Genomic DNA, 11818 nt, shown 5'->3' on the forward strand with positions numbered 1-11818 from the left:
CACGCGACCGGGCCGGTGCCGGAGGAAGAGGTAGGAGCGGCTGCGGCGCGGGCGGAGCCGGGCTGCCGGGCTCGCTGGGCAGGCGCGGCACGGCCTAGGGTCCTTCCGCCGGGAAGACGGAACCGGAGATGGGGTGCCCGGGGGTGGGCGCTCGCGCGCGCAGGCGCGGCAGGTGGCGGGGAGCGGAGCCCGTTCCCGGGCCCAGCCCGAGCCTGGAGGGCTTCCTGGAGAAGGAGGCGTTTCCCCTGACTTCTTTCCTGCCGCTCGGCCGGCACTCACGGCGAATTACGTGAGCACTTTTTGAGAAGGGTTATTTGGACCCCGGGCTCATTTTGTAGCCTAGGCTGCCTCGAACTCGGTGTAGTCCTCCTGCCTCAGCTTTGCCAAGTGGCGTGGTCACATGCGTGCGCCAGTGATGCCCGGCCTGGGAACATTTTTCCTGGTGGTTTTCGTTTAGGTCGGGAAAACCGAGGTGGTGGTGCCGACTTGATCTTGTTCCTGGTGATGGCCCTTTGCACATGGCCTCCTTTGTGAGCCCAGCGTGTTGGGACGATGATTTGTTAAATGATAAATATACAGCAATCGAGAGAGGGAGGGAGGGGGGGAGGGGAGAGGAGGGGAGAGAGGATGGAAAGTTCCAGGCCAGGTGTCAGAAGGGCATACGGCACAGGGCTGATTGCTGACTGAAGACTCAAACGCAGGCAGGTGTGGCTGCCACTGGGAAAGGATTCAGAGACTCCATGGAGTGAAGCTGGGTGCCTCAGTTTCCGCGGTGTCCAGGAGATTCCTGGGAGCCCCAGAGCTTTGCTGCTGATCGTTCTCTCTCTCTCTCTTTTTTAATATTTATTTATTTAGCCGGGCGGTGGTGGCGCACGCCTTTAATCCCAGCACTCGGGAGGCAGAGGCAGGCGGATCTCTGTGAGTTCGAGACCAGCCTGGTCTACAAGAGCTAGTTCCAGGATAGGCTCCAAAACTACAGAGAAACCCTGTCTCGAAAAACCAAATATATATATATATTAATATTATGTATACAGTGTTCTGTCTGTGTGTATGTCTGCAGGCCAGAAGAGGGCACCAGATCTCATTACAGATGGTTGTGAGCCACCATGTGGTTGCCGGGAATTGAACTCAGGACCTTTGGAAGAGCAGGCAATGCTCTTAACCGCTGAGCTATCTCTCCAGCCCATGCTGACCATTTTCTGCCGGCTGGGTGGGGTCCAGCTGGGGTGTCTTGTGCAGGCAGGGGCTCTGATGCCTGCTCCATCAGTGTGCAGAAACTGAGGCACACATTGCACTGTGTTCCTGTATCACTGACATCCTGACTGTCTGAAGCAGGGCCGTGCTTAGGAGCTAGGTCACAGCCTCCACTCCTGCATGAACTGGTCCTCCTGGGCCACCTCTGGCCAGCTCTCAGGACACAACAGCTGGATGGGGCTTTGTGAGCCAGATAGGAGTGAGTCCCGAGTCCTGCTGCCTTCTCTTTCCCACCGCTCATTCCTGCCCCAGGGAATGCTCCTCTCATGATAGGATGGCTGTGGAGGTATAGGGTTCCAGTAGGGCCAGAAAGGGGAACTTCACACAGAGAGGCTGAAAGGTGCTGATGTCCGGGTGTCCTGGACCACACAGTACTGTCACTCATTTTGTGGCACCGAGTTGGGGATGTGGAGGAGGTAGAGAATGTTCCAGATGAGGGCACTAGGCAGTCTGGAAATCTGAGGCCCTCCCTGTATGTTGCAAGCCTTGGGCAGGTGGGTTTTGGGGTGGGGGTATTTTGGCCCGATTGCTTTTTGGTATGGACTCATTGTGTAGCGAAGATGGCCTGAAATGGGTGATCCTCATGCCTCAAGCTCCCAAGTGTTTGGATCACAGATCTATCCCTCCTGACCAGAAGAGATGTGCTTCCAATAGCCCCAGCAGCGTAGCCTCCCTCACTTGAGGCCAGAGGCCAGACTCCTCAGCTTGTCTACCTACCCCGGGGTGACTGACCAGCCCCGCAGTTAAGGTTCTGGTTGCTGTACAGTGCCTCACCGAGGCGTGTGCGTGAGTGTGTGTGTGTGTGTGTGTGTGTGTCCTTTCATCTGTAGAGTCCAGTGTGAGGTTCTGCAGGGTGCAGGGCTCCACTACAGGGATGACGCACTGGGTGCAGCGTGTGCTGCCATAGAGTACCCTCCGAGACACAGCGATGGCCATGCTGCGTGATGCAGCCTGACAGAGGCCATGTGGTGTAGAATCTATTGACAGGAAATGAAGTAGATCAGGGGCTGGGACAGGGAACAGAAGTGACTGTTGATAGAAATGGGGTCTTTTGGATGAGGCAATGGTAGTTTTTGTACAACATTGTAATTGTAGTTTAAAAGTTATTTCAGAGCCAGGTGGTGGTGGCGCACGCCTTCAATCCCAGCACTCGGGAGGCAGAGGCAGGCGGATCTCTGTGAGTTCAAGGTCAGCCTGGTCTACAAGAGCTAGTTCCAGGACAGGAACCAAAAGCTACGGAGAAACCCTGTCTCGAAAAATAAAAAAAAAATTTTAAAAAAAAAGTTATTTCAAAAGGCCCAGAAGCCGGGCGATGGTGGCGCACGCCTTTAATCCCAGCACTCGGGAGGCAGAGGCAGGCGGATCTCTGTGAGTTCGAGACCAGCCTGGTCTACAGAGCTAGTTCCAGGACAGGCTCCAAAGCCACAGAGAAACCCTGTCTCGAAAAAGCAAAACAAAAAAACAAAACAAAAAATCAAAAGGCCCAGAAGAGACCCGGCCATAGTGCTCCTCCCTAGGATCCCCAGTGAGGGGCTGGGGGCGTGGCTCAGGGTGGAGCCCCTTCTAGGTTGTGTAGGCAGAGGGTTACCTATCCTAATGTAAGAGGAAAGCCTGCTTGAGGGGTATGTATGCCCCGTTGCCATCCCAGCAACTGACAAGGGTTAGAGAGAATCACGTTTTCTGGCCAATCTGGGCTACATAGTGAGAGACCCTGGCTTTTTAAAAAAATATATATTTATTATGTATACAGTGTTCTGCCTGCAGACCAGAAAGAGGGCACCAGATCTCATTATAGATGGTTGTCAGCCACCATGTGGTTGCTGGGATTGAACTCAGGACTCTGGAACAGCAACCAGTGCTCTTAACCTCTGAGCACCTTTTTTTTTTTTTTTTCTTTTCGCTTTTTCGAGACAGGGTTTCTCTGTGGTTTTGGAGCCTGTCCTGGAACTAGCTCTTGTAGACCAGGCTGGTCTCGAACTCACAGAGATCCGCCTGCCTCTGCCTCCCGAGTGCTGGGATTAAAGGCGTGTGCCACCACCGCCCGGCCAGAGACCCTATTTTTAAAATTGTTTTTGCATGTAGTCTGTAAGCCATGGGTGGGCACTGGCCACTGTCCAACCCTCTCAACAGTGTCCTCCCTGCAGCCTGCCGAGGGATGCCCAAGAAGTTTCAGGGCGAGAACAGCAAGTCGGCAGCTGCCCGAGCACGGAGGGCTGAAGCCAAGGCGGCAGCTGATGCCAAGAAACAGAAGGAGCTGGAAGATGCTTACTGGAAGGATGAGGACAAACACGTGATGCGGAAGGAGCAGCGTAAGGTGGGTGGCGCTGCGGCCTGGGGTCAGCCCTAGGTAAACAAGGAGGGATGTGGACGCAGCCGCTAGACGAAGTGGTCCTGCCTTATCCCCAGCCTTAATTGTGTCCCACTATTGACCTTTGAGCCCCAGGTGCCAACTTGGTGCTTGAGGAGCAGTTTCTGGCATGCTGACAGGTCAGCCCACTAGGGGGCAACAGAGACCCATAGTCCCCTCCACAGGCCTCACCCTGCTGAGCCCCTGAGATGTCCAGTACCAGCTCCCTTTGCCCCCAGCCATTCTTCCTACCTCAGCTTCCCCCACAGCTCGGGATTCTACAGGATCAAACCATGATCAGAAGTTTTTTGTGTGTCTCACTCAGTACTGATGACCCCTTGGTCCTGGGCTCTTGGAACTTTCTGCAAACTGTCCCTTCTTTGGGCGCAGGATCTACCAGCACACAACCCTGCCCAGGCTCTCTGCCCTCGGGACAGAAGAGGTCCCAAGACCAGGACTTGTGGAGGAGTCCCAGTGGGCAGCTGCTGTCCAGAGGCACTGTGGCAGGGCCTGGCTGAGAGCAGGGTGCTGCTGCCTTTGACTTAGGGAGAAACTGAGGCAGACTCCAGTAGCTCCCTCAAATACCTTTGTGTACTCAGGTAGCCTTTCCTGCCTGCGGTGGGGCAGAGGCTCAGGGAATGAGCACCCTTGTGAAACACTTTAGTTGCAAGAGCGCCCTGGGGGATCGAAAGGAAGGGACAGCACCCACTTGGGTCCCACCCGGGGTGCCTCAGGCGGCATCTAGATAGATACAGCCCCCCGTGGTGACCCCGTTACTGTCGTAGGAAGAGAAAGAGAAGCGCCGTCTGGAGCAGCTGGAACGCAAGAAGGAGACACAGCGCCTGCTGGAGGAAGAGGACTCCCGGCTCAAGGGCGGCAAGGCCCCTCGCGTGGCATCCACAAAGGTCACCCGCGCTCAGATTGAGGACTCCCTGCGCCGAGAGCAGCGTGCTGAGCCAGGTGGGGGGGGAGAGGGGGGCCGGGGCGGTGCACCCCCAACTGCAGCTGCTGACATCCTGTCCCTGTCGTATTGTCCCCCCCCATTCCAGTGGAGAAAGTCAAGAGCCACCTGGAGCTGCCTCTGGAGGAGAATTTGAACAGGCGGGCGCAGGAGGAGGGCAGCTTGGAGGCGCGCACTGTAGAGGACGCCATAGCAGTGCTCAGGTGGGCGGGGCCTGTGGGTGATGGGGCGGGGCCTTGCAGGCATGGGCGGGGCCTAGGCATGGACTTTGGGAGCTGACTCTAGGCCTCACAGTGTGGCAGAGGATGCAGACCGGCACCCCGAGCGCCGTATGCGTGCGGCCTTCACCGCGTTCGAGGAGGTACAGCTGCCGAGACTGAAGCAGGAGAACCCTAACATGCGGCTGTCGCAGCTGAAGCAGCTGCTGAAGAAGGAGTGGTTGCGCTCACCAGACAACCCTATGAACCAGCGTGCGCTGCCTTTCAATGCACCCAAGTGACAGAACCAGACCTGAGTCCAGCTTGTCCAGGTCCAGCTCATCCAAGTCCAGGCGTCCCCCAGCCAGGCCTGGGGATTCAGAGAGTTCCGAGCCAGTGAGTTGCCCTCAGCAATCCAGAGGGTCCCCGCTCTGAGCAACACCCAGCCCCTGTGCGCCCTATGGAGCCTGGCTGAGCACCTGCCCAATAAAGGCTGTGGCGAGGCTGCCTGAGGCCCATGTCATGTGTGGTGGGGACTGTTGGAGGGAGGCATGGTGTGATGGCCATGTCCAAACATGCCGGCCCCCGCACAACGGGGCAGGGTTTGCAGAGATGGCTGAGGCCACACAGCAGCAGGGGCAGCCTCGGGCTGTACTCACCCCGAGCTGAGGTATGAGGCAGGGAACATGAGGGTGCTGGCCCGGCTGAAGACGGCAGGTGGACCATTGACCGTGCGGTGTGAACCCAGAACTGCTTTCTCTGCTCTAGCATTAACCCTGAGGATCAGAGAGGGTGCCGGAGAGACCCACATACCTGTGTAGGCAGTGCAAACTGCCTGCCAGTGTGCTGAGGGCTCTTAGACCCTGGCTGTGTCCCTACTGCAGAGAGGCTGGACAGGAAGTGCGCTGGAGGGGTGGTCGGTGAGGAGCACTCACTGGAGAGCAGAGAACTTCCGGCCTGCCTAGGAAGTGGCGCTGAGCTGCTGGACTCCTGGCCCCAGAACATTAAAATGGCCATCGTGGTGAAACAAAGGCACAAGGGCAGATACCAGGTCCCACAGTGGTGACAACCACACACAAGGTCATCATCTGCCGCCTGTCTCCTCAGTCCGTTTTTTTCTTGGATTCTCTCTACATAGCAACTGTCCCCCTTAAGACCTGTGATTTCTCTGCTTCTTGTACCAAGAGGAAAACAGGTCTCCCTGCAGGTGTTCCCAGGTTCCAAAGGGCCAGGGCTGCCCCGAAGGGGGTGGTTTTGATCCAGCGTAAGTCTCATGAACTAGGCCTTGAAGAGTGGGAGAGAAGGCCCCACCGGTGCACAGGCTTAGCTGCCGCTACAGGGGTCGTGCCTGGAGGAGTCTGGGGCAGTAAGCCCTGTAAAATCAGTGCGGCCAGAGGCGTCAGGAATGTGACTGACCGACAGCACTTGGCTCCGGCCTCAGAACTGGGAAGTGAAAAAATTCCTAAACTAGATATGGGGGTGCATGCTTGCCATCCCAGTACTCACTCGGAGTGCCTGCCTGCTATCTCGGCACACAGTCAGCAGTTCACGGCCATCCTTGCTCTGGGGTGATGCCAAGGCCAGTTTGGGCTCCACGGTTCTACAGGGGTCGTGGGGAGAGAGGGTGGGTACCCAACAATGACTGGACATGGCTCTGGAACCCCGAGAAGACTAGAGGGTGCTTGGCATCTCTGGAAAAGGCCTGGTGAGGGTTAAGGGAAGGAATAGGAAGGCCCCTTGCAAGGGGTGTGGCAGCGACTCAGCAGCTGGGCGTTCACTGCCCCTGAGCTGTGTCTAGTGCACTCCCTTGCTACCCACCCCTACCCCAGTGCTGCTGGGTAGGTGAAGGAACCCACCATGCTTTTGGCTCCCGGTGCTTCAGCTACAAAATGGGCCTCGGTAGCTCATGAAATGGTGTTCGCATCCCCCTTGGCTGCGTCCAAGATCTTAGGCTCCTGCTCTTGGGAGACTGGAGCAGGAGAATTTCCAGAGTTCAAAGCCAACCTGGACTACAGACACCTCTCCAAAAAAGAAAAGAAAAAATTATTCAGAGAGCTGGAAAGATGGCTTAGTGGGTAAGAGCACTCATTGCTCTTGCAGAGGACCCAGGTTCGATCCCAGCACCACATGGTGCCTCACAACTGGAGTGCCAGGGGCTCCTGTGACCTGAGGTCTCCAAGAGCACCAGATACAAGTGTGGTGTGCACACACATGTACGTACAGACACGTGTCCAGACGAGACACTATGCACATAATCGTTGACAAGGTCTGATTAGCCAAGGTAACCTTTCTCCTGCTGGGGCCCCGTGCTTTCATGGACCCCACGGACCGCCCACTGGCCAGTTAGGTCTCCTGATGACAGGAAGAAGCCAGCAGAGGGGGTAGGGGCGTGGGGCCCACTGCAGAGCATCGGAGAGCCACGCAGGCGAGTTCCTGCAGAGAGAATACGAAGGACCAGAGCCATGTGTGGTGGCTCTCGCCAGTCTGAGGCAGGAGAATTGCTGTGAGTCCAAAGAGAGGTTGAGCCATATACAGGGACACAGTGTCAAAATAAATATTACGCAGACAGGTGCGGAAAGACCAGGCTACAGCCTTTGTTCTGTAGCAAAGTCGCATCGCTTGGAATCCCGGCCCGCGCCTGCGCACTAGGAGAGGGAAATCCCCAGCTCCGGGAGGGGGTGAGAGAGGGGCGTTCCACGCTGCGCATGCGCAGAGTAGTTTGTTCTTCACCTGGGCTTTCCCTGTGCGAGGAGGGTGTTGCATTTCCCGCGCGCATGCGCCAGTCACTGCAAGTCCCTGGGGACTAGGGGAATCCTCCACCGCCCCAACGCCCACGCGGTCCAGGGAAACCGGCTCGAACCAGAGTGGAGCTCCCCGCGAGGGCGGCGGGGGCGGGTTGCCAGCGGGGTCTTCCCCACATTCCCGCCCTCGCGGTCGCCATGGCAACCACGCGGAGGCTGCAGAGTAAGAGGAACGGGGACGTCGGGCGGATTGCGCATGCGCCGCTGGAGCAGGGGTTTCCCTCAGTGTGAGGACGTGGTCGAGGCGGCAGGGACAAAGGGACCCGCGAGGTGCGTCAGCGGAGCCGGGCGTCCTAGTCCTGTCGCCCCGCCCGACCCAGGAATTACCAAACCCGCGGCCCTGCACACCTGTGAGCCCAGAACTTCTTGGAGGCAGGAGAATTAGGAGTTCGAGGCCAACGTGGGCTCCAAGAGGCCTTGTCTAAAAATTAAAAATAGATCACAGGCACAGAAACTGCAGCCATAATTTGGCTCCTCAGCTCCCCACCCCCAACCTCTTCCCCAGCGTCTTCTTCCCAGAGTCTCCCCACCCTCATCTTCTCCCCTTCCCCTTGTGCCTACCAGTTCCCGCAAACCCGCCAACCCCTTCCCATAACCCCCTCCACGCCTCCACGTCCGCATCCCGGGCCTTGAACTCCAGCCCAGAGTACAAGAACGTGCAAAGGCGTGGCGCCCTCAACGCGAGCGCCTTTGGTGTCCTCCAGGACCAGGACCCTGGCTGCGCGCTTCCCAAGGCATCACGCGGACGCATCTGCGCGAGGCTCAGTCTCCTGTCGTGGGCCGCCGCGCGGCTGCCTTTGTCCTCAGCACAAAGCTTGCTTCCTTTCATGCTTCCTTTGTGGGGAAAGTGACCCAGCGACACCCTGAACACTCCTTGTCCTCGGTCCCTGGGACCGAGATCCCCAGCGACGGGGCAGCCCCACTGTGTTCCTAAAGTTTCGGGGACGCCCTGAGAAGGCACGAAGGACTTTCTGGGCTGGGTCTCTCTGCACAGCCCCTCATTCCTTGAGGGTGGGTCGCCCCAGATGCAGCTCCTGCTCGCCAAGTGGCCTTTGGCTCCTCTTTCTCCTGGGAACGGAGAACCGGAGGGACGTAAAACCCTGGCGAGGTGGCCAGTGCGGACGCCGGCAGGGACGGTCACCTTGAGACTGTGGGAGAGGAGTGCGAGCTGTTGTCACAGGGCGGGGCTGGCGAAAGGGTCGGAGGCTGGACCGGTCCCGAGGGGCGCTGGGGTTGGCCGGGGTGGGGCTCGGGAGAACTCAGGTTGGTCTTCTCGCTAGCCGGAAGAGAGAGGGAGGTGTGCGGGATGAGACTGTGACCTGTCACCGGGCCATCAAGGTGTGTCATGAGGCAGGGATTGTAGGCAAACCGTGACTCGGGGACTCCACTCAGGTTCAGGGTCCCCACAACGATGGGATCCTTTGTCCCCACCGCTTCCCGACTTTCTGCATCGGGACACAGCGCGTGGGGAGCTGTCCTGTGGCGCCACGTATCTGCCGCCCTCCCGCGAGCTCTGTCCAGCACACCCCGAGGTCCCGCTCTCTGTCTTCCCTCTCCGGGTCTTCCCCGCGGCTCCGCGGTGGGAGGGTTGCTCACAGTCCGCGTGTCGCCGGCGCATCCCAGCCCCGCCCATCTGAGGAATCCCCGGCCACCGCGGGAGCGCGGCGCAGCTCACGATGTGCTGCGGGGCTGGGGGACCAGAGAGAGGGGGACGGCTATTTTTAGAACATATGGAAGAAAAGGGGAGGGAAAAAATACAAAAACCAAAATAACAACAGCAACGAAAAATGATGGAGGCTCTTAGAGACCTCCAGGCTCCCAGGAGGAAATCCCCCTGCCTCAGATAGTGGCAGAAGGTGGGTGGGTGCTCAGGGGTGGGGCCTGGTGGGAGGGGCTACGAGGGTGGCTGGTGGGGGACCACATTGAGAGGACAAAGCAAGACGTAGCTAGCGGCCCAAATCTCAATCTTGAGAGCCACCTCAGAGGTGAGCTGGGGAAACTAAGGCTTGGATTTGGTCAAGATCATCAAAAGGTCTCTGGCCTCTCCCCAGACCAGGCTCTGCTCGCCCTCTCCTTAAACACTCCAGACCCCAGGAGGCTCATTGTTCTGTCTGGGTGATTTGACCTTCACGGTCCCGCCACACCGGCCTCCGCCGTTAGCGGCGAAGGGGGGACCTCGGCTGCGTGGGCGGCGCCTCCCAGTCAGGCACGGGGATGGATAAGTTTTCTCCGCCTGCCTCTCTGGTCACTTAGACCCCCCCCCCCCAATCTGGGACCTTCCAGCCTGGGCCGCGTCATTAGCTGCGGGAGTGTCCAGGCGTCCCTCCCGTTGACCATCCCCTTGCCCCTGGACTCCGTCCCCGGCGGCCTCTCGGGCTCAGCTTCTTGCTAAACCGCACTGCCCTGGGGGAGGCAAAGGCTGCTTCCCCGGACTGGGGTGAGGCGCAGGAATTCCCTGTCCCTGTTGTAATCTCAGTATCCCCTGTCTGCAAACTGCGCGCTTTAAACCAGCGGCCACCCAGGGTCGCCCCAGCCCTTGGAGAGCACTGGGAGCCGCGGAGGGGACACCTGACCGTCCCCAGCGGGCCGGGGGCTGGGGTCCGCGCTGCGGCGGCGCGCGCTCTTCTGTTCTCACGCCCTTGCTTGGTCGCCTGTTCACTTGGTTTTGCTCTCGGGCCGGGACGCAGGGGCTCCAGTAGCTGAGGCCGGAGACTGCTGGTGAGTTACAGACGGAAACGGGGGGGGGTGGCAGAATGACAGGGCGATGAGGTGGGGGTGTCTCTTTAAGCGACTCCCCAAGTCCGGGTACCTGCAGGAGCCGCGGGGTGCCCCTTCGTTTTCCCCAGACCACGGGAAGCTGAGACTGCCCCAGAACAAGCCCTGAGTCCCTGAGGGAAGGGGTTGAGCTCCAGGGTGAGGCTGGGGTCTGCTAGTCACACAGCGTGGTGGCAGTCCTCGAGACTTCCTATGGTACCTTCCTGGGGCATTGGTGCCTATGTTTGGCGGGGATTCCCCCAGCTGTGGAGGATGGAAGCGTCGGAGATGACCTGACAGACTCACAGAATTTAGCTCTTGATTTCTTTGTGTCAGCCCCCTGCGGTGGGTAGGTCCAGAGAGGGCTAGTACTCACCCAAGGTCACCCAGCAAGGCAGCGGGCAGGGCAGTCATAAGTCTACCCTCCTTCGGGTGGGGTCCTGTCTGGGTTTTTCCCATCCTGCCTTCACTCTTGAGCATGGGATGTAAGACCCCTCAAACTGCTTCCCAGGAATTACAGAGATTAAGTTAGGGTCCCCCAGGGCTCACGAGTGCCCTGTCTACTTGGCTGTGAAGGAGCTTGGAGACTGCCTGAAACCTTAGCAGGGAAAAGCCCAGGGGGCAGGTGTCTGGGGCGAGCCGGCAGAGTGACCTTGGCAGCCCCTGCCCTCCCCATCCACTGTCTGCTACCTACATAGCCACTGCCCCTTGCCCACGTCCTAGGAAGAGAGAAGTGGCACTTTCAAGTTCACAGCAGCGGAGGAGGAACCAGAAGGTGGAAGGGAGATGGAGAGTGCTGGGAACAGGCTGTACGCAGGGCAGGGCCGAGGCCCGGGGGTGAGGCCTCTCTGGCATGGGCCTAGGGCAGCTTTAGGGACACCCAATCATTGACAAACATTTCATTGTATTTGGGGAGAAAGTCTCATCACATAGTCCCAACTGACTCTGAGCTCAGAGGCCTTTCTCTGCCCCCTAAGTGATGGGATTAAAAGCCTGGGCCACCTCTTCCAGCCTGGGGGTCTTGCTTGTTTGTTTAGATTTTTTGTTTCTTTGTTTTTTTTTTTTTTTAAAAAAATACAATGTCTTACTTGGATACCCAGGCTGTTCTGGAGCCTGAGATCTTCCCGCCTCAAAGACAGCTGTGTGTCTCCACACTTAACTAAAGCCATCAACCTCAAAGAATGCAGGGGCTAATATCTTTAGCTGGACTGTGGTGGCTCACACCTTTAATCCCGGCACTCAGGTGAGTTCGAGGCCAGCCTGGTCTACAGAGTGAGTTCCAGGACAGCCAGGGTGACACAGAGAAACCCTGTCTCAAAACAAAACAAAAAAGGACCGCTCAGGTGCTGTCCCATCCGGTACCCATATCTGATCTTTATAGGTACGGAGAAGAGAAGAACCACAGGCCGATCTGTCCTGCTGCGGAGGGCCAACGGCAAGGGACTAAGAGAAAGGCCTCAGGTTAGTGGCCTTGAGAGCCCCTTGAACCCCAGGTTGAGTTTTC

At 58.2% G+C, this 11818-nt stretch overlaps 1 protein-coding gene across 2 annotated transcripts; it reads left to right on the forward strand.

The window, feature by feature from the left end:
• On the forward strand, positions 1-5262 carry Ccdc124 (coiled-coil domain containing 124). Of its 2 annotated transcripts, none has more exons than XM_057752632.1 (5): positions 1-30; positions 3399-3568; positions 4387-4561; positions 4651-4765; positions 4857-5262. In XM_057752632.1, the coding sequence occupies exons 2-5, from the start codon at positions 3410-3412 to the stop codon at positions 5059-5061; spliced, it is 654 nt and encodes a 217-aa protein (XP_057608615.1). In that variant the 5' UTR covers positions 1-30; positions 3399-3409; the 3' UTR covers positions 5062-5262. The 2 variants fall into 2 exon arrangements, with proteins under 2 accessions (XP_057608615.1, XP_057608616.1); XM_057752633.1 differs by lacking the exon at positions 1-30 and adding an exon at positions 153-289.
• The last annotated feature ends 6556 nt before the right edge of the window (positions 5263-11818 follow it).

The sequence above is a fragment of the Chionomys nivalis genome, chromosome 20 (assembly GCF_950005125.1).
Source record: "Chionomys nivalis chromosome 20, mChiNiv1.1, whole genome shotgun sequence".
Lineage (NCBI taxonomy): Eukaryota > Metazoa > Chordata > Mammalia > Rodentia > Cricetidae > Chionomys > Chionomys nivalis.

What these genes read in the sequence shown, in the direction of transcription:
- Ccdc124 (XM_057752632.1), top strand. Translation starts at nt 3,410, where the DNA reads ATGCCCAAGAAGTTTCAGGGCGAGAACAGCAAGTCGGCAGCTGCCCGA. An exon ending in TGCGGAAGGAGCAGCGTAAG is followed by an intron (nt 3,569 to 4,386) that starts GTGGGTGGCGCT and finishes TTACTGTCGTAG; the next exon opens with GAAGAGAAAGAGAAGCGCCG. An exon ending in GACGCCATAGCAGTGCTCAG is followed by an intron (nt 4,766 to 4,856) that starts GTGGGCGGGGCC and finishes TAGGCCTCACAG; the next exon opens with TGTGGCAGAGGATGCAGACC.